The following is a 26,768-nucleotide window of genomic DNA, read 5'->3' as shown; positions in this document are numbered from 1 at the left end:
GAAATATTAAAACCAGGCTTCGGGGACAGGGTCCACAGGCGACAGTCGCTCATTAAGGCTCTCATTTATGGAGAAAACGATCTCGTAAAACGAGCCGTTCTGCTGACATCAACCGCCGAGGACGTGTTTGTTGACAGCTGGTAACATTTCAAAAATTGTTCTCGAGCAGATGTGGCCAGTGCGAGTTTGATTTGATGTTTGTCTTGAGATGTCTGCGCACCTATCTTTGCAGCCAAAACAGCTCCAATAATCACATTACTGCAAGTCAATCAAGCTCTAAGGACTTCTGTCTCAGAGTCAGGCGACGATTAAAGTATGCGAAAGCTCAAAAGCCCTGCAGAATACTCACCCCAGGCATGAACTCCACAAAAATGGTGAGCTTTCTTTGTTCGAGGTCCCGAAGACAACCGTAGTACTGAACAATCCTCTCGTGATGCAGATTCTTCAGCAGCTGAATCTCACACTCCAGAGCATTCACTTCCTACACAGGAAAAAAAAAGAAAGAAGAGAAATTCAAATCATCATTGTCTCGTGCGTCTCGTGCTGCGAGATGCACGCAGGCAGGGACTTGTTCGCAACAGATGGGAGGTTTTTCCTCACAGCGCAGGAGCGTCACTCACCTTGCTGGTTTCCTGACAGTCGGGATCAAAGGGCACCTGCTTGGCGGCCAGCTCGCGGCCCGTGTCGGCGTCGTAGCAGAGGTACACCTCCCCGAACGCCCCTCGCCCAAGGAGCTTTCCTTGCCGCCAGTTGACTGGTGCCCGCGGTGCTGCAGAAACAGAACACCACATGATGAAAACCCGCCAGTAATTCATTTAGTTCCTAAGCCCCTGGAGACAGACAGACAGCTCCACGGTGATATGCTGATTACGAGTACTGACGCATGCTCGGGGCCCGACCGTAACTCACGCGGCAACGACACAAGACCTTCGACCGCGCCGTTCAGTTTAACTCCCACGCGGGCCCTCTCGCGGATTGGGAAACCCCTAGCTTTCGCAGCGAAGCGGTGAGGCCACAATCAGACGACGCTAAGTTGTCAAAACCTAGAAAGATAATTTCAACAACTCTCGTATACTCGGGGCCCAGACTCGGAGACTTTGTTTGGGAATTTAACAGGCTTCTTTGTGGTCGGGTTAGGCTGCTCGGTGGCGTGTGGGTGAGACGCGACGACCACAGACTGCTGAGCTGAGATTTGGTGTCATGACAGAGACAGTTTCTGGGCACGCAGCGTGTAAAAAAAAAAAAATAAATAAAAAAAAGTGAATGAGGACAGATGTGATTCTGGAGCCTGCGACATGGACTGACGTCCGTGATGAGGGGGGAATTCCGTCTGTTGTGACATGCAAGTCACTGTCCATTAATACCACAGCTAAGAATTTAAACATGACGGCCGCTGTAATGCAGATCCTCCTTACTCTGCAAAGTACGGTAAATGATCTTACTTTTTGCTTCTTAAGTCAGTCAAATGAAAATACAACCCTCACATATTCTGACGGTGTCAAGTATAACCAGTTTACCAAGCCAAGTGTTTCTAAATTAACTTTACAACAACTTGTTGGAAGATTTTCTGGATAAAATAGTGCATCAAACTTTCTATTTAAATCTGAAACCGATTAAAAACACATTGAATCATTGAGTATTTTAACAGATCAGCACCAAAAACATGATACAGTTCAAATACTATCCTTGCTTTTCATAAGGAAAAGGCAACATCTTTTTACCTATACACACAGGAATCAGGAAAAATCTTCCAAAGTTTCAGTTCTCTCTCTATGTGGCCAAAGACTTAAAATGAAGTACTTACACTTGGTGGTACCGCGCTGGGAGCTCTTGTCAGAAGCACGGCCCAGTGAGCGCAGGTCGCTGTACTGCAGCGTGCTGTCTCCATTATAACTGCGAGTGCGGCTGGAGGGAACCAGCTGGAAGAGGTTCTCCTGCGGCATGAAGCTCCGTGGAAGCGTCCTGCGGCCTGAAAACACGAACAGAGAAAACAGACGGATTAACGACTTTCCACACACACGCACACATACACACACACACATAGGCAGCTGCATCTTTTGTTTGCATTTGAACCTGTTTTCATACAGTGTCTTTACAGGTGTCGTGCAGAAAGTGAGCTCTCGGCCAAGACTTAAGGCCAGCCGGAGCCTCTCGCCCCACTCCGGCCCACTTCCCTTCAGACAGGAAGCAGGGCGCTGTGTTTTTATACGAGTTCGGGTTCACCGCAGGGAAACGTAAATCACCGCTAGCCAAGGTTAGCCTCTGAGTAAGCAATTACTAGCAGCTGCCTGGAGCGGCACATGATAATGTAACAAATGGACACGAGGAGCGTTCAAAAAAAATATATAGAAACGTGAGGAGAGGGGACTGTAAAGAATTATCCATCTGAAGGTAGAAAACGTAAACAGATGGTAGAGCCTCATAGTGGTGTGTGTTTCGTCTGTTTATCGTCTTGTCGACATGGTAACGTATCTGTTTATCTGTTTAATCTGTTCGTTGTTGTTGTTATTGCTCTAGTAAAGCTGGTTTCTTACGATCTCCATAATCCTTGCTGCGATTGGGCAACTGGAACTGGCGTGGAAAAGTCCCTCCTTTCCCATGGCGACCTGGAGAGCGAACAATAAGACACATACATGTTTCTTATTTCACAGTTACGTCTGCACTTGTCTATGAGGTGCAGTGCTTCAGCTGCTTAGCAGTAGACACACGTGCAAAAACAAAAACATCCCGGTGCCTGATTAAGGATAACACAAGTTCACATTTCAGCTGATCACATCTGACAGATGCTACATAAGGTTTGCTCATCTCTGCATGTAAAATCATAGCTCGGGAGCAGCGGGGTGGAACGCAGCCTCTCGCACACGCACCGAACAGAGCTGTTGTGCCGCCTCGCCGCAGCCAAGGCAGAAACTGAAAACAGCCCGCGTGCGGCGCTAGCTTTAGCCTGGACTCGGAGCACAGCGGAGCAGTAACTGAAGGCAGGTGGGGAGCCCTGCTGACGCATGCGAGCGCCGACACTGCGCTCTCTCGCTAGCGCTAAACGGAGAAGGCCGGAGCCACTTGCAATTGAAAGCAGCTGTTCTGTCAGATGACTGCCTCCCCTCGCGCTGTTTTTGTGGCTGTATCCCATGGAGACGGGGGTTATTTTTTGTGTTTGGCAGCACGGGATGGAGAGGAAAAATCTACTCACAGGGAATGGTAAACAAATACTGTAGCCCTCAGCAGGAAGGGCCACACAGCTTTACATCTGGGAGGGGAGTGTGTATATAAATATATATATATATATATATATATGTACATGTGTGAGAGCACGTGCATACATGCCCGAGCTGATGTGAGGCCCCCAGCCTGTGTACACAATGTGCTGCGCTCCTCTTTTTAATTTACAGCGAGGGGATGGTGCAAGAGAAGAAGAAGGAATGAGCAGATTAAAAGAGCTGCTGTGGCTCCTCGGTTCATGAGGGTTAGCGTGGCGTTATCTGTCATCCGGCTCCATTTGATCTGCAGAAAAGGGGGGGCAAACGGGGACCCCGGGGACGAGGAAGAGACGAGCAGAGGGGGCATCAACAGGCGACGGGACGGGGTGAGGACAGAACAGCGATGTGGCAGATGAAGAGGGGAGATGGGATTGTATACGTCTTGAGAAACTCACTCGTGATATCTTCACCATAACCCCTTTCCTCATTTTCAGTATACCCTCACAGATACAGCTATCATATAATGTGATCTCCCTCCTCATTAGTAATCGGGAGCTGCACAACAGAACGGCTTTCATTCTTTTCCTGTAAAACTAAATGTGTGCCTATAATTACCACGGGAAGAAGCAAGCCTTTCTAATAACAAAGAAGCTTTTTTTTTTCTCCACCTCTCTTTATCTTTTTTTCTGCACCGTTTGAGCTGGACTCAACAGCAGAGAAGGCGTTTTTTTTTTTACACCCAGAGCGACTCTTTCTCTTCCACGTGTCTTACCTTTGTATTCGTAGAGGTTCACGTAATTATTGTCGCGGTTGTTCTGCGAGTATGGAGGGCTAAAACGACAAGAGAACAGGGGGGAGGGAGGGGAGGGGAGGGAGAGAAAAATGTGAAAAATGGTTATACTAGTGCGCCGGGCTAATTCCCCTTATCTTCAAACGGAGCCCTGGCCAGGCCTGGAAACTTCAGAAAGGGCTCGAGTGTTAAAGCGGAATGCCTCGAAACGGCTTCTGCATTCAGAGTGCTATTCTGTCAGTCACAATTGATGTTAAACAACTACGTCCTGAATTGGGAAAGATAAGCTGGAAGTTGAGCAGCTTTTCTGCACTGTAACAATGAAAGGGTGAAGAAGTTTGCGGCGCAGTGTTGGTGGAACGCCAGTGAAATTTACTGTGTGTCATTAAACGGGCATGCAACCTAACCCCCCCCCACTCCCTCCCGTCTGTAGCCGGCCCCGCACAACGACCCGACAGAGAGTGACGTCTCTGTTGACCGCAGGGCGGCGCGGGGCCACGAGACCCTGGATAAGGGGCACGCATGCCCATTCGCAGGGAAAAGTTCCATGCACTCGTTTCCTGCCATTGTTCTGCAGCCTGGAGCCCTGATAAGCCTCGTGCAGGTAGAACCGTTTCCGTCCTGCGCTCTCTCTCTCTCCCTCTCTCTCCCTCTTGCTGCCTTTTATTTTCCCTCTGATTCAGATTCATTCTTCAGCCTTTTCCACTTCACTCTCACTTTCTTGCCACTTCTCCTTTTTCTGGCTCAGGTTTTCCTCTTATCCAACATGTTCATGTTGCTCACGCTTTCACATCTCCCACTCACGTCTCCGTTTCTCTCCATTTCTCCCTCTCTCTGTCACGATAACGGAGGAATCCGGGCGTCCAGATAAGAGTCCTGTTGCCGCGGCAACAGCAAAATGACCCGATTCCTTTTCCACAGAGGCAGGAGGGGTCACGGAGCTGCGCTGGCCCTTAACACCACTTACGAACCAAGAGATTCTGACTGTTTCACTGTGTACGTGTGTGTGCGTGCATGTGTGTGCGTTTGCAACATCCAAGTGCGTAAACAAACCCGAGTCCCATATCTCTGCTCAAACAACACACACGCGCTTGCACGATGACTCACCTGTCCAGTGCCTGATCTATTGATTGACAGCTGCTCGACAGCGAGTTGTCCGCGCTCCCAAAAGGATCCATCATCTGAGGGGTATAATAAACACGGTAAGATCAAAGGTCACTCACAGAGAAAAAGAGGGGGAGAATGTCAAGCAGTGCAGATGGAGCAGTGCGTTAAAAACTGCCGCGTAAAGTAAGAATTCGAGGGACGTGAGTGCTGCGTGTGTTATGTGCAGCTTACGTTCAAGAGTAATTACGCAGTCTTGTAGAAATAACCACTGCCAGGTGTTACTGCTTTTACCAAAATATGAGACACATTATCTTGTGTATTCTCGTGTATGACAGAATAAACACTAAAAGAAATGGTGAGTAGAGCCTCTCTCTGCTAGAGTTGGGACAACACAAACACAGCTGAGTTTGGATAAACTTTCCCGTGTGTATCCATGTACACAAGGGCTCGAGATGTCATAAAAATCTTCAAAAAGCCCCCACGATGCCTGTGCCAACCACTTTTGTGCATTTACTAGAATTAAAACAGCTGAAGACGCGCATAAAAAAAAAACAACTAATCACTCTCACAGTTTTTTGACAAGCAACCAAGAAAAACAAAAAAAGCATTTGTGGTATCCCAAGTCGAGGTTAATGGTTCAGTCACTATGACGGTGGGCTGCACTCTAGATGTTTAAATCAAATTTGATGCCAGGCATAACATTATGACCACCTTCCTAATATTGTGTAGAGTGTCTCCCTTGAGCCTCCAAAGCAGTTGTGACTCATCAGAGAATGGACAGGGGTCTACTGAGGGCGTCCTGTGGCGTCTCTGGCAACAGGACGCTGTTAGTGGGATACTTGATCAGTTTGGAATCTGGTGTGACGCCTCGTCAACACCTTGTGCTGTTTTTCATGTTTTTTTCATGTCTCGAGGAGTGTCATTGCTATGGGGTGGAGGCGTCTGGTCTGGTCTGGTCTGGTCTGGTCTGGTCTGGTCTAGGTGGGCGCTACGTGTCTAAGTAGCGTCCAAATGAATGAATGCCAGGCCCGAAAGTTTCCTGTCAGTGGTCATAATGTTGTGGCTGATCGGTGTATATACGCCAACATCTGGCCCACTTTTGACGGAAACGTATTAGGGTAATCTTGTGTTATTTTAGGGGTTGTTATTTTTGAAGAACTATTTAAATGTTTTGATGACTCGTCCCACGCTACGAGGTGTGCACTCATTTTACCTGCCATTAAACGCTGGAATTTCATATTTTATTTTCTCTTCCTCCCTCACCTACAGCAGTCAAACACCTACGATTCCCACTCAGGCTACGGAACTGGTCCAGTCAGACCAAACAAGGCTGTTTTTTGTTTTTTTTCTCAGGGTTTTTACTCTGATGTGCTTTTCCATATGTGTAAACAAACAGCCCCAGTGGTTGTAGCTTCATGTCGTATTTTTAAGTCCAGTTGAAATCAGACATCAGTCACTTCAATCAGTTACATAACAGACTTTTATGTTAGATGTTTTAATTTTAATTTTTAACTTGTCCCACTTGTGGTTGGTCTTAGAGTGACGTAATGCACATCCTCGGTATGTGCCGCACATACAGCAGAATTGAAAATAAAGTAGACTTTGGTTACCATTAGTTAAGATGTAGGCAAATTAGAAAGTTATAAAGCAAAGATTATTATTTTTATTATTAGATTATTAGCTTTATTTGTGATCCTAGCAGGAGGGAGAGATGTTTGGTTGAAGTGTAGTCGCATGTCGCACCACCTCTCATCACCTGCTGCTGTGGACTAGGCTATGTAGCTGGTGTCTGGTTGTATCTTATTTCTGATATTGTCGAGGGGAGAGATGTTTGGTTGAAGTGTAGTTGCGTGCTTCTGGCTAGGCTAGTTAGTAACTGACTGCTGGTCTGCTGGTAGGTTTTCCAGTTGGACTGGGCTTCTAAAGTTTTGCCTCAGATCATGACACGAGGGATCGTAACATCTCGTCCTGTGTATTAATGAATAGCTGTGCTTTAAAGTTTAAAAACTTTAGATTTACAACATACACTACCAGTCAAAAGTTTTAGAACACCTCAATATTTCTTTTTTATTATTATTATTATTGAAATGTATGCAGTTTAATGTCTCATTTTATTCTGAAATGAAAGTTTAGACCAAATAAAAAAAATTAAAATCAAATATTTTTCAGGGAGTTCTTTCCAATTACTTGTTGCAGAAGTTCCCAGAAATGTCTGGCACTTGTAGGGTGGTAATACAATCACAACTTAGTGTAAAGACTGGGCTGACCGCTCCATGTTTTCAAGCTTTCCATTGTTTAGTTTTTATCCTGAGGTAGTTCTGGTAGGATGAAGCTCTGACCAACTATACCAGAGGATACTGGTGCTTTTAACCAGCACCTTTAACCACTAGCGCATAAAGTAGGAAATCACAAATAATCTAGAAGTTGGTTTAATATTTTCAGTATCCAGTGGGCGGACTCTTACGTTCTGATCCGGGGTTTCGGGGATGAACTCCCCCTCACTGTGGATGCTGGTGTAGGAGCCCTGGCGAGCGATCTGCTGCTGCTCTTCGGGGACGCTGCCTGGAGGCGGGGACGTCCGCCCCGTGTGGAGGGAACCTGGGAATATGACAGGATTGAAGCACAGAAAAGAAGACGAAGAAAAGGAAGAACGAAACACGCGGAGGGGTAAAGGGGAACGAAAGGAGTGGTTGAGTTGTAAAAGGTGAGAATGAACGGAGCGGGGGAAGATGATGAAGAGATGAAAACGAGGGGCAGAGAGGGAGAAAACAGTGTTATTGGTTATGGGTACAAGTTCAACAATGCCAGGGCTATAAGGAATGATTTACTGAGCCGCACTACTGCTGCCACCTCTAACCTCAATTACTGTGACAAACGCTCCCCTGGCTGAGCTGCACAGGGGCCCCAACACTCGTCCTTGTCACAGTTAAAAAAAAAAAAAAGAAACTATCACTGGCTGAGCTGACTGGGCTAAAAGGTACCAAGATGTATAGGACTGTCAGGAGAGGGGTCAAAGCAAACATACTAGTTTTGGAATAAAAAAAGCTAGAACTGCATCTTTTTCTTCACAGTTCAGTTTCGCCCCGCGTCCCCGCGATGCCGCTAAACATCACTTCCTCCAGTCTCCTGTCACCTCTCGTCTGCCAACACTCCCTCCGCTTCCATCTCCTCGTCCTCTGGCAGGGGGAGCTGATAGAGAGAGCGGGTACTTCTGTGCAATTTATGCGACTCGGGGCCGGTGACAGCCCTCACGTTATTGGAGCAGCGTGAGACTGATTGACGGCGACAGCCATCATAAAGCGCTTTCGGCTGCCGTGCAAAAAAAAAAACTAACAAAAAAAAAAAAAAAAAAAAAAAACAGAAGCGAGCGCCGCTTAGTTTCTGCATGTGTCTGCGCCAAAGATACGACTGAAACATTGACCTTTCTGGATGGAGCTGATATAAGGGAGGTGAAAAGCTTCAGACATGTGAGAGTATTTCCAAACCAGCCAGGGAGGGGGGTGGCACTGTGTTATCCAGCTGAGGAGTGTGACTTGACAGGATTTTTATATGCCTATTGACATTCTGAGACACTGACGGCAACACCTATATAGGGCCATATATCTACAGTCAGGTCCATAAATATTGGGACATCAACACAATTCTTATCTTTTTAGCTCTATACACCACCACACTGGATTTGAAATGAAACAAACAAGATGTGCTTTAACTGCAGACTTTCACCTTTAATTTGAGGGTATTTACATTCAAATCAGGTATAAGGAACAGTTTGTAAGGCACCAAAAGTAATGCGATAAATTAAAATATCATAAAGCCAACTTTCACTTTTTAATACTTGGTTGTAAATCCTTTCCCGTCAATTACAGCCTGAGGTCTGGAATTCATAGACGTCACCAGACGCTGGGTTTCATCCCTGGTGATGCTCTGCCAGGCCTCTACTGCAAATGTCTTCAGTTCCTGTTTGTTCTTGGGGCATTTTCCCTTCAGTTTTGTCTTTAGCAAGTGAAATGGATGCTCAATCGGACTCAGGTCAGGTGATTGACTTGGCCACTGCATAACGTTCCACTTCTTTGCCTTTAAAAACTCTTTGGTTGCTTTCACAGTACGCTTCGGGTCATGTCCATCTGCACTGTGAAGAGCCGTCTGATGAGCACTGAAGCATTTGGCTGAATATGAGCAGATAATATTGCCGGAAACACTTCAGAATTCATCCTGCTGCTTTTATCAGCAGTCACATCATCAATAAACACAAGAGAACCAGTTCCATTGGCAGCCATACACGCCCACGCCATGAGTCTACCACCACCATGCTTCACTGATGAGGTGGTATGCTTTGGATCATGAGCAGTTCCTTTCCTTCTCCATACTCTTCTCTTCCCATCGCTCTGGTACAAGTTGATCTTTGTCTCATCTGTCCATAGGATGTTGTTCCAGAACTGTGAAGGTTTTTTTAGATGTTTTTTTGTCAAACTCTAATCTGGCCTTCCTGTTTTTGAGGCTCACCAATGGTTTACATCTTGTGGTGAACCCTCTGTATTCACTCTGGTGAAGTCTTCTCTTGATCACTTTGACACACATACACCTACCTCCTGGAGAATGTTCTTGATCTGGCCAACTGCTGTGAAGGGTTTTTTTTTTTTTCACCAGGAAAAGAATTCTTCTGTCATCCACCACAGTTGTTTTCTTTTGTCTTCTTTTTGTGTTGCTAAGCTCACCAGTGCATTCTTTCTTTTTAAGAATGTTTTTGCTATCTCTCTGATGGGTTTGTTTTCATTTTTCAGCCTAATGATGGCTTGCTTCACTGATAGTGGCAGCTCTTTGGATGTTGACAGTTGACAGCAACAGATTCCAAATGCAAATAGCACACATGAAATGAACTCTAGACCTTTAATCTGCTCCTTGTAAATGGGATAATAAGGGAATAACACACACATGGCCATAGAACAGCTGAGCAGCCAATTGTCCCAATACTTTTGGTCCCTTAAAAAGTGGGAGGCACATATACAAACTGTTGTAATTCCTACAACGTTCACCTGATTTGGATGTAAATATCCTCAAATTAAAGCTGAAAGTCTGCAGTTAAAGCACATCTTGTTTGTTTCATTTCAAATCCATTGTGGTGGTGTATAGAGCCATAAAGATTAGAATTGTGTTGATGTCCCAATATTTATGGACCTGACTGTATATAGGACCCTATAAAGGCGTATATATGGCTCTATATAAGGGTTACGTCATTTTGTATTAATTCTATTCCCTACCTACCTGGGGCTCTGAAAATTTGCAGCACTGCAAAACGTAGTGACCATCCATGGTCATTCAACGGGTGGTGGATATCCCATCATGCATTGCATCTCTAGCGGCGCCGCCGTTAATGGCCGTTAGTGAGACAAATTTTTGAAGTTTCGGCGCATATATTTGAAACTTTTTTTTAAAAACAGAATTTTGTTTTTTATTTCGTGGACATCACATCACACATATTTGTTTATAAAATCATCTTGTTTAAGTTGTGTGTAAAGTATAAGGGGATTTACCTGGGGAGCCGCGGCAGCAGTGACGGCATTAGCTGTTGGGATTGAGCTCACTTTATAGTGCAACCCTACACAGTGAGTATGGGTTAAAAAGGTTTCGGACGCAAGGAGAGCTTATTTATTTGCTTGCAATCACATATGTAAGATGACGCTAATGTGCATTTGTCAAAATTCGGAGCACGCCTCCACCTTTACCACAACGGTGCAGGAGGACAGTTGCTTGGTATGAGAGCAGGTGCTCGCCCTTGCTTTCACCTGACGTCTATCTGGCTGCTTTCACCTCCAATTTTCTATTTCGACCGAGCACGTCCCTCACTGACATTAACATTCCTACGACTACGACAGCGGCCCGTGTTAATCAAGTGACGCTGACAAGCCATCCTCGAGGCCTCGGCAGGTGAATGAGAAGTCTTGGCGTCAAAAAAGATTTTTGCTTTCCTTGCCTCCTCTTGGGCACTAAGATCGATCCGTTTACGTATTGGTCATTGGATTTTCCGTATATAAAAGGACAATAAAAAAAAAAAAAAATATATATATATATATATTAAAATTCAAGGCATTTTTCTTTATCTGGGTTGAAAAAATATGAACAAAACATTTTGGAAAAACTGTCTATTTTAATATGCTGTTTCTAAAAATTCTAAATAAAATTGTTGAAGACAGAAACAAAAAAAGGGAAGTTGACGTTTTTAAAGTAAGAGCACGTATGTTTCTGGGAAGAATGCCTAAATCCAGGCTAAAACGTCTTTGGAACCTCCTTACTCTGCAGAAATCTCTGCATGCATATCAGAGTAATGTTAGCTAGTAGCTAACTACTCCCTGATTATATGCAGTTATATGAATTTCATTTTTTATTTTTGAAATATAACTGCTCTTTTTTATGTCCTTTTCTGAATGGAAATGATCAATGACCAAAAAATACACGGACCAAGATCAGTAGAAATTAGGGCTACTCAACGATGCTGTAAACTCTGTCCTAACTTGACAGCCCCACGTCAGCGTTTTCGACGTCTCACCTGTGGAGTGTTTGCGCACCCTCTCCGAGCCCTTCAGCAAGGAGCCCTTCAGATCTCCCAGCGACCGCGATGACTTCATCTCGCTCTGTTTGTCCCTGCTGTTCACCTGTAGGTACTGCGACGCAAAACACACACACACATAGGAAGCAGGACAAATTGAACAACACCGGGAGAGGAAGTGACCACAACATTACATCATTGTTGTCTGGTTGAATCATCGTGTCAGCGGAGGAGGTTCGTTTTTCCCACTAATTTCTCTGTTGCAGCCCAAAATAAAAATGAAGAGAATGACTTCATTCAGCTGACTTAACACAAACTGCCTAAGGAGTGAGTAACTTTTAGCTGACCCTTGTTATGGTTACCATTTAGATAATCATAAACATGCTATGACAGTGCAGATTATTAGGTACACACATGGTTGTTTTTGGGGGTCTTTAGCTGAATCCTGAGCAGACCGTTGGTCCCAGAGGTGCAGCCCAGTGTCTGAACCGCCTGGTCCAGGTCGTCCTGGGTCTTCAGGGGCAGCAGCAACTGAAAGGACAAGAAAACATACAGCGCATGACCTTTCATTCCCTATTGTTCCATAATGGCGGCATTTACGGCACACAAGGGTCACAAGAATAAAGCACTTCAGTTTAGAGAAGCACATGGCGGCCGGCGTAAAAGCAAACATATTTTATTCCCCTTAAAGGTTGTTTGCTTGCGCTGTCACTACTATTCTTAGCCACGTTCACAACAGCAGCTGGGTAGATGTGCAGATAAATCAATAAACTATGCTCACTTCAGGGTTCCTACTAGGGCAAGGACTTCACGATACAATAACGTATCACGATATTTTAGTCACGATACGTTATTGCGATATTCTACATAGTTGACCGAGAAATTTTAAATGCAGCTTAAAATACATGTATATATGTACATCAGATGTATGTTGGAAAAATTGTGTCAAAAAACAAAAAATCAAATTATTCCAATTTATTGCACAGAAAAATTGGCGGTGGGGGTGTGGAAGTCGTTCACGATATTAAGACATTCAGAAATCGATATTACATGTGTATCACTTAAATAAATTATTTGTTTTCATTATTCTTAACATATATATATGCGGCTATGTCACCAAATACTTTCTAGGAGATTATAGCTAGTTTTTTTTTTTTTTTTTTATTGTAAGCTGCACATGAACTGCTGAACTACCTGATGTTATAAAAGACTAGGCATCACTGGCCTTCTTAAACATCAAATAAGTATTCATATAATTTAGTTACCTGTTAAAAAGTCAAAATAAATTCCAAAAATAAAATAATAAATCATAAGTTAAACAAATTATAATTAACGGAAACATGAATATTTTCCACACACTAGTTTCCGTTTTCCATACTTTCCATACTTGATCACGTGTCACTTTCATACCTCTTTCTCCATAAAGAACATGTCCATCTGCTGCCCAAAGGCCTCAGTGACTTTCTGCAGCAGCTCCTTGATCTTCAGCGGCCTCTGAAACGGGATGATTCTGGAAAAAAAAAAAAAAAAAAAAAGAGGACGGCAGCAGGGGTCAGAGGTCAGAGAAAGAAGCTCATGTTGTGTCTAGCTGCACCTTTCCCCTCACACAGCAGATTGTTAACCTCTTCCTGGTTCACTCATAATAACATGAGACGGTGTAAACAAGACCCAGTGACAGACACTTTTTCATGCACTTTGTGACAGTAACAGTTTCTATGGCTACGAGAGGAAAGCGGGCAGGGCCAAGCGAAAGGAGTGAGCCACGCCACGGAGATGCTAACAGGACATTAATCAGTGCTATGAAAACAGAGAGCACATGAGTAAGCCGCTCTGATGCAAATGTATCAAAACCTATCCCTGCTGCTTATCTGTTCGTGCGCCTACGTGTGTGACCGGGCGCGCACGATCTGTCCGAGCTTATCGGTTAGAGAGCGAGTACATGGGACGCATGTGTGTGTCTGCGACAACTCCACATGCATGAGTGTGCTTCCCAATCAGTGTGTGCATCGGCCGCTGTTTCAACACCACTGGGCCTCTCCACTAAGCCGGCACAAAGGCAGATGGGAAACTTCCTGAGAGGAAAGGGGAAAAAATCTGGAGCGGCAGCAAAAGCAGCAGGATGTGTGTCTTTCCCTCCTCCTCTAAAGAGTGACAGAGTGAGAGATACAGAGACGGGGAGATATTTACAGACTGTGTGAGAGAAAATAAAGGAGACAGCCTGAGAAAATAAAGGAAAGAAGAGGAGATTCTCTCTGGCACTTCTTCTTCTCCTGCGCGATACCCCCCCCCAGCTCTCTGCTTTTGAAGAATCTGTAGGCCGCTATCTCTTTGTAGTATCCCGATAAAAAATGACTTGTTTTCATCCCCATCGCTTCCTCATCAGAGGCCAAAGCTCTGCCTATCTTAATGACCGCTCATTGGTTCCCTCATTTGAGGAGAGGGTTCTGGGAAGGGGGAGGCCTGCAGATCAGAGGCGAGCAGCGGCACGGCTAAACGCTCTCCGTCTCTGTTTATATTCGCCGATGATGATGAGTGTGATAAAGGGCTGGAGGGATGTGGAGGAGGAGGGGAGGGGAGGGGAGGGTTTTGGCGTACGAGGATGCTGCTCCAAAAGATACGGCTTTCCTTCCTCTCGGCAAGCGCGCGGACACACACTCGGTCGGAGAGAGAAAAAAAAAAAAAGTTAAAAGAATGAATGTTCTCACACATCCCTGCACACTCTCTCTTTCCCTTTCTTTTGTGGACGAACTCACAATCGGACGCACACACAGAACAAATAAAAAAAAAAAAAGAAGTGGGGGGGGGGGGGGTCTGGCTCGGTTCCTTTACTCTCTGGCAGGAGACCCAGAGGCAGCGCTAGGGGGGGAGAGGGGAGACGCTACGGGCTCCTATTTCCTGCCCCGAAACCTTCGCCGCTTGCCAATGAAAAGAGAGTCCGTCCAGTTTGATTCCACTGTGGACAGACAACGAGATTATCTCGACTCGGGGACTCCTAATACCTCAAGCGCGGCGGTTAGTCCGCTCAGATCTAAAATTCAAACCGCGGCTCGGGATAACAATCGCACGGTTAGATCGTGTGGACAGAAAAGCCTCGAGATTTCACCACCGTGTTCTCAAGAATGAAAGAGAGTTCGGGACGTTCTCCTTTTCGTTATCCACGAACGCCTCTGTTAGCGGATTCTGGAGGTCCGAAGTGGGACGATGAAACCTTTATGTTGCAAGCTTTATTTGAATGTCCTACATAACAAACAGTATATGTATGAATTGCATCTCAGATTATGAACTAGGGCTGAGTGGTGTTATCGTTTTTTTTTCTTTTCATTATCACGTATTTGATTATTAGCGTTCCCAGGCGTCCCCAATTTCTGAGGACAGTCCCTGTTTTGGATGACCTGTCCCTCGGCTAAAGCTGTCCCCGAAAATGTCCCCGATTTTAGCTTTTTAAGAATGAGAATAAAATGTTGCGCGCAGACTACAGTTATTACGGTAGCCGACAGACATAGCAATCGTTCCTGTTTATTCCTTTCATCTTGATGACATTTATTTATTATTTTTTTATCTACGCTGTGAACACGTAATTATGCATGAAAAATAATACCGTGATGTACATTTGGTCATACTGCCCAACCCTATTATAAATGCTATTTTATGCAAGCATTCACCCCCATTGTAATCACATTTAAGTAGATACTGCAAGGACGTATGAAGGAAATACCTGCTTCCTTACACATCACAGAAGAACATTCCTTTGGTTTTATGCTTCTAACCACCTAATGAATCATTTTTTTTTATCTCTTGTCAGCTCATATTTTGCTGCCAAATGCTCCGATATGTTCATAAGCTTTTTTTTTTTGCTAACTGTGCGTGGGACAGGTCTTTGAGTGTGCAGCGTGTTTATCTATCTTTTTTTTTTTTTTGGTCCAAACAGCTAATGAGGACATTGAGTTTGAAGGAAAAGAAAAATGTAAGAGGAGTGTGATTTAATCGTGTGATCCCAATGTTAATTTGACATTAATATTTTACCCAGAGGGCTAATAAACCTCCCAAAACGGGCCTTAAATCTAAGCGAGAGCTGCCTGGAAAAGCACAGCATGGAGAAAGCTAACTAAGACAAGGATGAGCATGGATTGACAATGGATTCAAAAGGAGTTTCAAATCAATGAATGGCGTCTCGACCAAATTGAGCTGTTGTCTGTCTTTTCCCCGAGAGTGTGGTGTGGTGTGGTGTGGTGTGGTGTGAGGGGAGCTCGCGAGGGAAAGACTGCGAGACAGCAAGGCGGAGGGAGGCAGAAACATGAAAAACTTGTCTCTTCCTCAGCAGCAGCCAATTAGGGCTGTGAAAAGTGGAGAGGCCCCAGTGTGAGGCTGTGTTCTGCTGGCAGGCCGAGCCGTTTCCCTCCTCGCTCCCGCTCCGGCGAGCACGTGCCTTTTTAATCACAGCACCGCTGAACCGACGCACGTTCCCCTCTGCTCTGCGTTCTGATGAATCGGGGCAATTATTCTCGCAAGGTTCTGGTCAATTTCCCCTCCGATGTTTTTCGCCACTGTTACAGAATACGCCGCGTTTGTGTGCTCGCATAGGCTCCGAGGGCTCGACAGTGACAAAGGCTGTCTGTGAGCGTCTCCCAGGATGCTAAAGGCCACATCGGTGGGACCCACAGAGCATCCATACATGGAAGGACGGAGCTGCAAACTGAGTGGGGACAACGTAAAGCACCAAATAAAGTCTCCTCCACTCAGAAGATCTGAACGTCACGCACCTAGGCGGAAAAACTGTCCAGACAGTAACCATGCTGTGCCTCCTGAGCAACTCTAAAGCTAGCGGCGTGAGGGAGTGCAGATGGCTCCTGGATGACGGATGTGGAGAACACAGGGAAACCGTAAGAAGATGAAACATTAATTCGGGGTGTGCCGGGAACACTGGACATTGAACTGAAACACTTGGCGCTCCCCCAGCCTTTTTTGATCACTCCCACTCTCCGACCCTCCGTCTTCCTTTTTTTTCCCCTTCTCAGAGTCTGAAACACGAGGCCCCGGCTAAACGTCAACGCAGGAATTTTCCCCTCTCAATATACGCTACTCTGGCTTGTAACTGCGATTTCCTACTCTAGACACCAAATCCCAGGCATGGCGAAGCATAACAAAAAGGATCCGAAGTGAAGAGTTAAGGCTTGGACAGAGGAGTAGAAAAAACAATACGGAGGTTCCAACATACCGTTTTTCTCTCTCATGCTCCAGCTTGACTCTTAAATCCTGTGGAGAGGAAAAATAACAACAGAGGGGAGTTATGGAAGTGGAAAATGATTCATGGTTGTGTGTGTGGGATCAGGGCAGTGGAGTAAATGAAAGCCGGACGAGGAATTTAAGTGACAAGAAGGCATTATGATGATGCATGCTTGAGATTACTGGTGCCGAATTTTGCTCCGCGGAACAAAGACGGCGTCATCCTTCAACCTGACTCCGCGGGCGACTTGACACGATCTGTGTTTTCTATTCATAGTCGTCACCAAAGGGAGCAGGAATCTGGAGGTGCCTGCAAGTCTGCGTGAGGTCATGGTGATAAACGTGCCGCTGTATCGGTGCGGGAGATTGGTCAAAAGGGGTTTACCCCAACTCGCAGAGGAAAGCGGCACTCTGAGCGGAAACTCTCCCACTGCTCCTCGCTGTTTGTTTATGTCTCATCATAAACATTGCTGCTTTGAGAGGATTTGCCAATTATCATTCCAGGAACAGGGAACAAACACGCGAGGAAACGACTTCTGAGGGAGGAATTAAATCCTAGAAACACTAAAGTTTCTCCGTGCAGGAGAATCTGTCCAGAACGTGTCAGTGTAATTTCTGTGCTTCTCTACTGTGGCCATATAACAGGCAATATACATATATAGTTTCATTGGTATAATATAAAGAGTAACTTAAAAAGTTACTAAATTTTTACTATAATTATCGGGTATTTGAATTTTTCTTTCTTCAAAGTAACGTCCTCTGACTTTAACAACAGCACGGCGTATACACGGCATTCGTTCCAAAATGGATATTTATATGCAGACTCTCAAAAGTCAGAAGTGAATGATGCAAACTGTGACTGAAGTTGTGACTCTTGCAAATCTTCTCGACCCTAAATCTAAGCCCTTGTTAGGGCATTTATTCAGCAATGTTCTGGTAACATCAAGGTTCACCTAATGGTAAACTGAGGAAAATAGAAATTTGATCATGCAGTAAATACATCCCAAAATACATAGAACGCATGCTGGTTGCTTACAAACTTTTTGCTCGTAGTGTACATACAGTCCACTCCAAAAGTATTGGAACATCAAGGAAAATTCCCTTGTTTTTGTTGTTCACTGAAGACATTTGGGTTTAAGATCAAAAGACTAGTATGAGAGTTGAGAATGTCAGCTTTTATTTCCTGGTATTTACATCTAAAGGTGTAAAGGTATCACAACCCACTGTACGAAGAAGACTCAGAGAAGACTCCAGAAATATAGAGGCCGTGCCAAAAGATGCAAACCACTCATCAGTAGTAAGAATCGGAAGGCCAGGTTGAAATTTGCAAAGAACTCCAGAGATGAGCCACAAAAGTTCTTGGACACATTGGGGGATTAATCTCTACCATTATCTTCGGAGCATAAGCAATTCCTCCACTTTGGTAATGTCATGGCTTGGGCGTGCATGGCCGCTTCTGGAACAGACTCATTAATATTTATTGATGATGTAACTGATGATGGTAACGGCAGAATGAACTCTGTCCATTTTGTCTGCCAATTTATGTAGAAATGCGTCCAAAGTAACTGGGAGGAATTTTATCATGCAGCAGGACAATGACCCAAAGCACACTGCCAACAAAACTTCAATACTTCAGCAGGAGAAAAAAGTGGAAGGTGTTAGACTGGCCGAGTCAATCACCTGACCTTAACCTACTGAGAGTGCACTTCACCTACTGGAGAGGAGAAACCCCCCGAAACACACAAGAACCAAAAGAAGCTGCGGTGAAAGCCTGAAATAGTATCACAAATGAAGAACGCCACAGTTTGGTGACGTCAGTGGGCGGAAAGGTGTTGTTTAAGTCATCTAGATGTAAATACCAGGAAAAAAAAGCTGACCTTCTGAATTCACCTTTTGATCTTAAACCCAAATGTCTCCAGTGGACGACTAAAACAAGGGAATTTGCAATTTGTTCCAACACTTTTGGAGGGGACTGCACATAAGAAGACAGTGTAGCTATTTGTGTTTCTTTGCCATTTACAGCTATATAAGTTAGACTATAATTTGTTTTCCTGCATGATTCCACTTCATTTAACCATGTACAAAATACTCTTTCTGAATTGTATTTAAATCAGCCCTACTGTCACATTAGTGACTACGACGTGCTTGAATTACACTAAGAATAAGCTGCTTTGTGCCCTATCCTCTCTAAAAAAAAAAAAAAAGCTACAGCACAACCTTCACCCGACTTTGGCAGTCTGCAAAAAACAAAAAAAATTAACGGAACGGGGAAAAGGAAAGATCCTACAAGCCGTACGGTTGAGGCATTGTGTGCATAATCAGAATGACAGTTAAGGTTAAAGTCACTGCTGTGATACTAGCGTATGTGGTTAATAAGCTGTAACCGAGCAGCGCGCGCGACAGCTTTAAACCGGGCGAGATATTTGAGCATCAAACGCCGGCTGTAAAAGTTTATAGTTTTTCGGTCATACTGAATTCAAAACAGTTTAATTCAAAGGTGTACATTTGAACACATTTAGACAAACTCTTTGCAGTCATCGCTGAAGTTTTTTCTACCCAGACAAGGAGAAACAACACATGGATGAGACATGTACCTGTTTGTAGAGCATAGTCCTGTGCTTGGCCTTGTTGTGCTGCTGGCTGTAGCAGCGACCCAGGGCAGCCAGGTCTTTCATGATGGAGTTAAGGGCTTCTTCGTCGTCTTGAGAAAGAAAAAAGTTCATGTTCACCACCACTGCTCTCATACTGCCGGTTTACTGACGCTTGATGAAGGAACTGAAACAGATATACCTCTTGTCGTTTTGTGACATTTAGCTGCATGACCTCACTTTATGCCCCCAGTGGAGTTCCGGGTTTCTCACTTATTCATTAAGACATTAAGAACAGCTCTATAAAAAAGGGACACTACCTAGAAGAGGCATGCTTTCTTCCCACAACGGCCAAATCTTTACCGAGATTAATCATCATAAATGTGTGATTGAGGTGGATAAACATAAGTACGCTGACTAAACTCCAGCACTGCGGTCGCCTGCAGGGCTTCAATATTTCATCTGGTATCAGTGGAGATACTAGAGGATCATAACCCAGATCAATCAATAATCAAGAATCCTTTCTTTTTATCAAATATTGATCATTGAAGCGACTGCAGACCAAACAAGGGCAAATCAGGTACGCTTCAGATTCAAACCTCAAACCTTATAGGGATAAAAAAAACAAGCAAGTTCCATTTCTCACTTCTCTGATCTCACTTCACACTTCTCACCACACTGTTAAAGGGGCAATCATGCAGATGAGCATGTCAGACATTACCATATCAAGAGAAGTTAATGGAACCAATTATCCGAGTGTGGCGATTACGGTATAAAGAAGAGGTTATTGACCCCAGCCCCCGCCTGCCTCTCAAATGAGTTCACGCTGAGAACACAGGCCAGGTGTGTGCAGGGCAAACAGCACCTGCAGGAAAGACCACATTCTTCCAAATAAAACATCTTGGTGTTTGTGTTAGGGACCACTGGGAATGTGTGTGATGGCGACACAGGAAGGTTGAGATGTCACCTGATCTCGTTTTCACTGTACCGGCTGTATACTGGCGGTTCACACGGAGTCAGGGCACACACATGTGTGGAAGCATTAGTTTACACATCTAAGTAGGGGTGGACCTATCTGATGGGTTTTTGAATGATTTTATTGTAAAGTAAAACGAGGCCAGAGATCACAGTGGAACTAAAAACTGACTGAATATGACTGAGAACGGACACACTGGAGTTTCACAATGACGCTAGTGGATCGGACTGGTGCATCACGAGTATAAAATTAACAGCAACACTAGCAGGAAGACTCTTACTAGCACTCCTAGTATTTTTCCCCACACACATTCTGTATAAATCTGAACACGTCGATCCCAATCAACCAACACAACGTGAAGGTAGTGCGGGTAGAATGCATGCCATTGAAAAGATGTCTCAGATTTTACACTATCATTTATCTGTTGCACCTCCACAACGAACAGCGGGACCTTTCATTTTCTTTTCTTTTTTTTTTTTTTTACTTTGTATTGCAACATGCCCTCAGTTCAGACATGCACAACAATGCAAGACTAAATCTTTCTTAAAGTGACAGCGCTATTTTTCTAAAGGTGCTGTGTAACATTTTTTCGTACTAGAATAACAAAAACAAAAGATGGATAGAGCTTTTAACTCCTGCAACCTGTAAGTAAAATAAATAAATGTGTGTGGGCACCCTTGATCTAAAACAAAGCTACAACAAATGAAACTGAACTTTTTGAGCTTTCTTGAACACAATCCGTCCAAATGGCTTTTTTAGTTCTGACTGACAACTTTGGGTTTAGAAGCTGAGCAGTGAGGGTGGAGCACCCATGTGCAGCTGGTGGAGGATTTCTGGCAAAGTCCACCATTGCTCTCCTGTGCGAGCTAGGCATTAACGGGAGAGAACAGAGGGTCGCAGTAAACAACATGTCCCTGGCAGCAGAGCAACCAAGTGAGTGGCTGAGCAGGAAACACACTAGCTGGGGAGCATGCTAAAGGTAAGGCTAGCTGAGTGGAACTCATTGTTAAGCCTTCTTGAGGGGCTGTGGGCCTAACTTAATGAAATATTGGTTTTCAAGTGGGAGGAGCCCACTTGAAAACCGCAATGATGTGCCACATACTGGCTACTGCTGTTTTGGCTGCTAGCTGGTAGCTGACTGCTAGCCTGCTGGTCGATTTTTCATTTGGACTGGGCTTCTAAATGTGTTTTGCCTCAGGTACAAGGGGCTGTAACATCTCTTCCTGTGTTATAATGAATGGGTTTATAGTAGGAACATGCGAGAGTGGTGGTCATCTCAAAATTCAATGTGCACATTTTGGCCAGAGCAAACAGGTCGTTTGATGAGAGGTAAGTGTTAACAACGGCCCCCATAAAGTGTCACATCCATTCACATGTTGTGTCAGGAGAGTTTCTGATTGTTAATCGATCAACACCACCCAGGTTGACCTGAACAACATCCTCTAACTGCAAGTGAGTGTTGGGTTGCTCAAGATGTTCCCAATAAAACCCTGTCCAGTCGTTTAGAGCCGAGGAAGCCGCACGAACAAGAGGAGAAGGGTTCAGTTACCTTTGCGTTAGCTTTATTTCTTCAGAGACACAGTCAGACTCGTGATTACTTAATTTTTTTTCAGCAAGTTCTGTGAAATATGGTTGGATTTGTTTACTTCTGATGTTGCACACCTGATAGGAAAACCTAAGTAACGTTAGCAGGAAGCGCTGTGGACAAATTTTCATTTGAAATTGCTCTTATGCCGTGACAGCAATGGGATCACTCACAAGGAACTAGGAAATGTTGCTAAGGAGAATGACGTCTGTAAAACCTTGCTCAGGCTTGTTGCCACAGCAAACCATCCTAGGATATAAAAATGGATGGGTGGATGAACTGACCCTTTAAAGCAGGACTATGTGCCTCTTGCTTAGTGCACACAGCAGAAAAGACTCATCGCCTACATAAGCTACTGGTGCTACAGTGACTAAGACTGTACCATATTGGAGTATAGTGAAGCAAGCAAGGAGTTTTAGTTTTATTTATTCGTTTTTCCTCTTTATTTTCCCTGTAGATAATTTTTTCTCTGGAAAACAAAACCCTCCAGCCCTCTTGGCAAACACCAGCTATCACCTCTGGCCCGTAAACCTGCGTTCCGGCCAGCGAGCCTGCACAAACTGAGTTCGAGCCACATCAGCAGCTAACCACAGAGGTGGAGGTCTTGTTTGACCACGCAAATACAGCAGCTGGAGAGAGGCGAGAAATGACAGAACTCTGGGCTCAGCAGTACGCCACACTCCCTCCACTTACAGAGGCACTAAATAATGTGGAGTGATAAGAAAAGTTACACCCACGAAATCTTAGCCCGTGGTGTAGATGCAGAGCGCATGCAGGGGGGGGGGGGGACTTTAAAATTGATGATGACGTATTTCACTGGAAGATTTATTATGTTAATGCGCCACAGTGACTGCAAAAAGTGTGTAATTAAAGCTGGTCCGATATGTATATGTATATGAATTCCTGTCATAGCGCGAATGTGGTTAATGAGTTCACTCCTTTATGTGGCAACTGGATTTATATTTGTGAAAAGAACACTAAGTGACACACAAGCGAGTCACTTCTATCTTCCTTCCTTCGTCTGTTTAAGAGATAAGACACAAGAAAAGAATGAAAATGCATGTATGTGTACACAACTCGCATAACTCCAGAGTCACAACTACACAATGTTACTTCCCGCCATCATGCAGCTGTGAACTCCCTGTAGGGACTGACAAGAGGAGGCCCGGCTAGTTATAGCACATGCTGTCAGCGGCGGTGGGTGACTAACTGCTCGACCAGGCCTGTCCTCTCTAAACAGGAAGGAACTGAATCACTAGTCTGAACTCCGAGCTCGGCTAACCACATTATTCCACGCGAGGAAATTAATGGGTTTAAGATGGAAATATTCAAAGATGGACACATGGGAAAAGAGTGGGATTTTGTTTCCACAGATACTCTGATTACACGGCAAATAGTACGCAGGACTTTTGGCTTTGCTAAAGAGTCCAGAAACAAACGATATCCTATAGAATTCTGCAATCTTATCATCAAATGATCAAATGCACCTTCATTTTCACTTTTCATTATCTGTCTCTGGTGACATGTGTTGTTTCAGGCTCAGAGCTCCAGGCTACCCTGCACACTCGCAGTCAAGGAGACAAAACAAACAGAGCCCAGTATGTGTATATATCCGTGTGTGTGTGTGTGTGTGTGTGCTTTTGTATGTGTGCCTTGTTCTGAAACCTATGGATAATAGCAGGGAAGGGAGAGTGGGAGGGCGGGCTGGTGAAGGGGGCAGTGAGAGTGTGAGAAATGCGTGGTGGTGGTGGTGCTGCTGCTGCACAGAGCTGGCTGCATCGGCCGCCTATAAACGAAGTTATTACATCACTGAGGCCCGGTCCATGGTTGTTGCCAGGCTGAGGCTGACCAAGGCTAACCACCAGCTCGGTGGAACGCAACCAGCTCGCACACCGACCACGCGTCCATGCCAGAAACTGCCAGAAACTGCCTCCTAAACCTTCAAAAAACCCCACGACCCAGAATTTGTTCTGGTATGCCGAAAAGGTTGGGATACCTGCTCACAATTTCCTGAGCTTCTTATTGTGTCTTAGGTAAAATGTGACTAGCATAAGAAAAAGGGGAATTCCGGGAAGCTCAGCAGAGCGAGCAACATTACACAATAGAGGCTGATTGCTGCCCATTGCATCATCACTCTGCATTTTTTTTTTCTGTCGCTTTTCTTTGCTCGGTAAAATGCTGGGAAAAGTGGGCAGTGGGTGAAATGAAGTAGGAACTCCACTGTCTAAGATAACTACTGCTCGAGCTTTCAGAAAGCACAGCAGCTAAAATAGCCTGGAGCTGAAGGTGCAATCACTACTGCCCCAAGACTGTACGCACTATAGCGCTAGTCTATAGAAACTAGTGCTGCAGCTTCGAAGCCAGAAGTGTGTAAGGGCCAGCAGGGCAGTGACTGTGTGTGTGCGAGGCAGGCTGCCTGAATGAAGACATTGAGGGGATTTCCTGGTGCTGAGAGACACATCATGGCAAAGGCATCCGGCAGGATTAGCAGCTGGAGCCAAGAGTGTCCTCGCTCTGCAGGAGCAGAACAGCCCGAACACTGACGCACAACACACAGATGCACACGCACCGGCTACATTAAAACAGGCTCACTTTAACCTCACGCCTCTACACACCTTGGTGTTTGTCGAAACTGTTGCGTGGCCAATTTAACAGCTAATGGGTGCAATGTTTAACCCAGTGAAGTTAATCTTTCACGGAGAATAATGACCGACGTCAGGCATTGTGGGTGTGTGACAAGAGTTGCACAATTAATGTTTGCACAAGGTCTATGCTCAAAGTCTTTTTTTTTTTTTTGTTGGCGAATGGCTGCAAATATTTTCAGTCAATATCTGGAGGCAGTGACATTCCTCCACTCAGCCACTTATCTTGACACAATCATAAAATGTAATAAGCTCATAAAAAGTGGTTCATTTGTATCGATACACATTCAAGAAGAGGTTTGCATAAAGAAGCCTCAAAAGTTAAAACATCCAGCCGTGTGGATATGTGGTAGAGGCCTGCAGATATGACGTGATGTCATGTGAACCCTCCATTAAGCTACCTGATCTTTAGCTTGCTAAAATGCTAGCCTTAGTGGCTTCTACTAAGGCAACAGTTGCCTAGCAGCGGTGTACAGCTGTTGTTACTGCTTGAACACTAAGCGTTTTTTTTCTACTTCCCACGTAACAACCATGAGCTCAGAAATCTGGACAAACATGACAGACACAAGCAACCCGAGGCTAACCCAGACTTGCTAACACAAATGTTATAGTGCTGTCAAGCCGAGTGTACAACAAGTGCCTAGCCTATACTTTTGAGCAAATACAGACATTTTTAAGATTATGAACACCTTTTAAACTAATATCAGTTCCGATCTTGGGTTACGAGGAACATGTAAATAAACAAGCTAATACTAGCTCAACATGCTAGTTTTCTTCTTTTTTTATTGGCCTCCACTGTTTGTTTGCTTTTTGGCATTTTTCTTCCAAGTGCATCAACATGTATCTGAACAATTAATAACAATAAAAATTATAAATATAATACAATATAATAATTTTTATATTATATTATAATATAATAAATTAAACAACAATTACTGAAAAACCTTATTATAGGCTCTTCTTGATAATCTTTTGGAGAACGATGGTATAATACCACTTTAACTTGACCAATGGTAATGACTATTTTGATTATTAAGGCTTACCTTGAGAGTTCCTGTGTTGTCCGGGTCCATTTTGGAGACCGTCATCTGTGGATTAAAAAGAAGGGAAGATGGTTTTGCAACACAGTGGAAATGGTTCAAAAGTAAAAAGTGGTTTTGTGTGGAAAGAAGGGACAAAAGATAGTGATTTGATATTTTGAGCTTTGTTTAATTGAGTCACCGAGCAACGGGCTAAGACTCACAGCTCCCCCAGCCCTCCAGCTCCTGTAAATATATCACAGATGATAATCCATTGTTTGACTGGAATTGTATAGAGGCTCACAATGTGCAATGTGTGAGACAGTTTTCTATTTCCACAGATGTGGGAGTGCATACGTGCATCCAATTCTACATTGTTTATTTATATTTACACCTGGTAGGCGTGAATATAAATACATCTGGTACACTGACAGTATGTGTTCCTACTTCCAATTTGCCAAAATCAAGAACAATAAATAAAAAAAAAAAAATGCAAAATGGGCCATCTGGAACTAAAAGTCATCTCACACTTTTCTTTTCTTGCTACATGGTATTTTTCTCTACACAGATCCTGCCAGAGGAAGTGCGAAAGGTGTTGTGTGTTGTGCGCGTACACGCGTGTACGTACAGCAACCTGCTTTCGTACGAAACTCACCCATGTTTACTGTCATCATCAGGAAGTGGGCCCGTTGAACTCGAGCACGGAGCTCAACTTCTTTCTGCAAGCGAGGACTTCACCCTGAGAGCGAAAGAAACAACAAACAAACGGGTTTCAACATCCAAGTTCTGCGCCGGTTTTCCCTCGGCTCCGCTCGCACAATATTTCTGCGATTGCACAAAAACAGTGACAAAACAGGACGCAGGTGGTAGTATCAACACAAAGCACTTATTTTCCTACATCGGTGTCACCGCTTGTGTTATTTATTTAATCTTTATTGGACTTGCTCTCCTGAGGCTGACATATCCTTTTCTGAAAATTTTTCCTGGCAGAAAAACAACAACACAACAGCCAAGAACTGCATTTGTTGCCTGTAATCTATCTAAATCCTGAGACTGCCCTGATGTTCTTTATTGCCACTCTGAAAACCGTAAGCACC

The 26,768-nt window shown here is 44.4% G+C and overlaps 1 protein-coding gene across 1 annotated transcript in view; it reads right to left on the bottom strand.

Annotated features, from left to right (window-relative positions):
- Window positions 1–26,768, bottom strand: part of map3k22 (mitogen-activated protein kinase kinase kinase 22) — a 42,553-nt gene that overhangs the window by 6,440 nt on the left and 9,345 nt on the right. Inside the window, exons 2-15 of the mRNA XM_047568213.1 lie at window positions 26,327–26,410; window positions 25,696–25,740; window positions 19,456–19,562; window positions 16,854–16,891; window positions 13,049–13,148; window positions 12,053–12,169; window positions 11,639–11,753; window positions 7,559–7,692; window positions 5,095–5,168; window positions 3,970–4,028; window positions 2,535–2,606; window positions 1,805–1,969; window positions 621–769; window positions 350–481 (exon numbers count right to left, since the gene is read on the bottom strand). Coding sequence (XP_047424169.1) covers window positions 350–481; window positions 621–769; window positions 1,805–1,969; window positions 2,535–2,606; window positions 3,970–4,028; window positions 5,095–5,168; window positions 7,559–7,692; window positions 11,639–11,753; window positions 12,053–12,169; window positions 13,049–13,148; window positions 16,854–16,891; window positions 19,456–19,562; window positions 25,696–25,740; window positions 26,327–26,345 — 1,326 coding nt within the window. The 5' untranslated portion in view covers window positions 26,346–26,410. The remainder of the gene's footprint in view (window positions 1–349; window positions 482–620; window positions 770–1,804; window positions 1,970–2,534; window positions 2,607–3,969; window positions 4,029–5,094; window positions 5,169–7,558; window positions 7,693–11,638; window positions 11,754–12,052; window positions 12,170–13,048; window positions 13,149–16,853; window positions 16,892–19,455; window positions 19,563–25,695; window positions 25,741–26,326; window positions 26,411–26,768) is intronic.

The sequence above is a fragment of the Mugil cephalus genome, chromosome 18 (assembly GCF_022458985.1).
Source record: "Mugil cephalus isolate CIBA_MC_2020 chromosome 18, CIBA_Mcephalus_1.1, whole genome shotgun sequence".
Classification (NCBI taxonomy): domain Eukaryota; kingdom Metazoa; phylum Chordata; class Actinopteri; order Mugiliformes; family Mugilidae; genus Mugil; species Mugil cephalus.
Note: the sequence above shows the minus strand (reverse complement) of the source record. Positions and strands in the feature narration are given on the sequence as shown.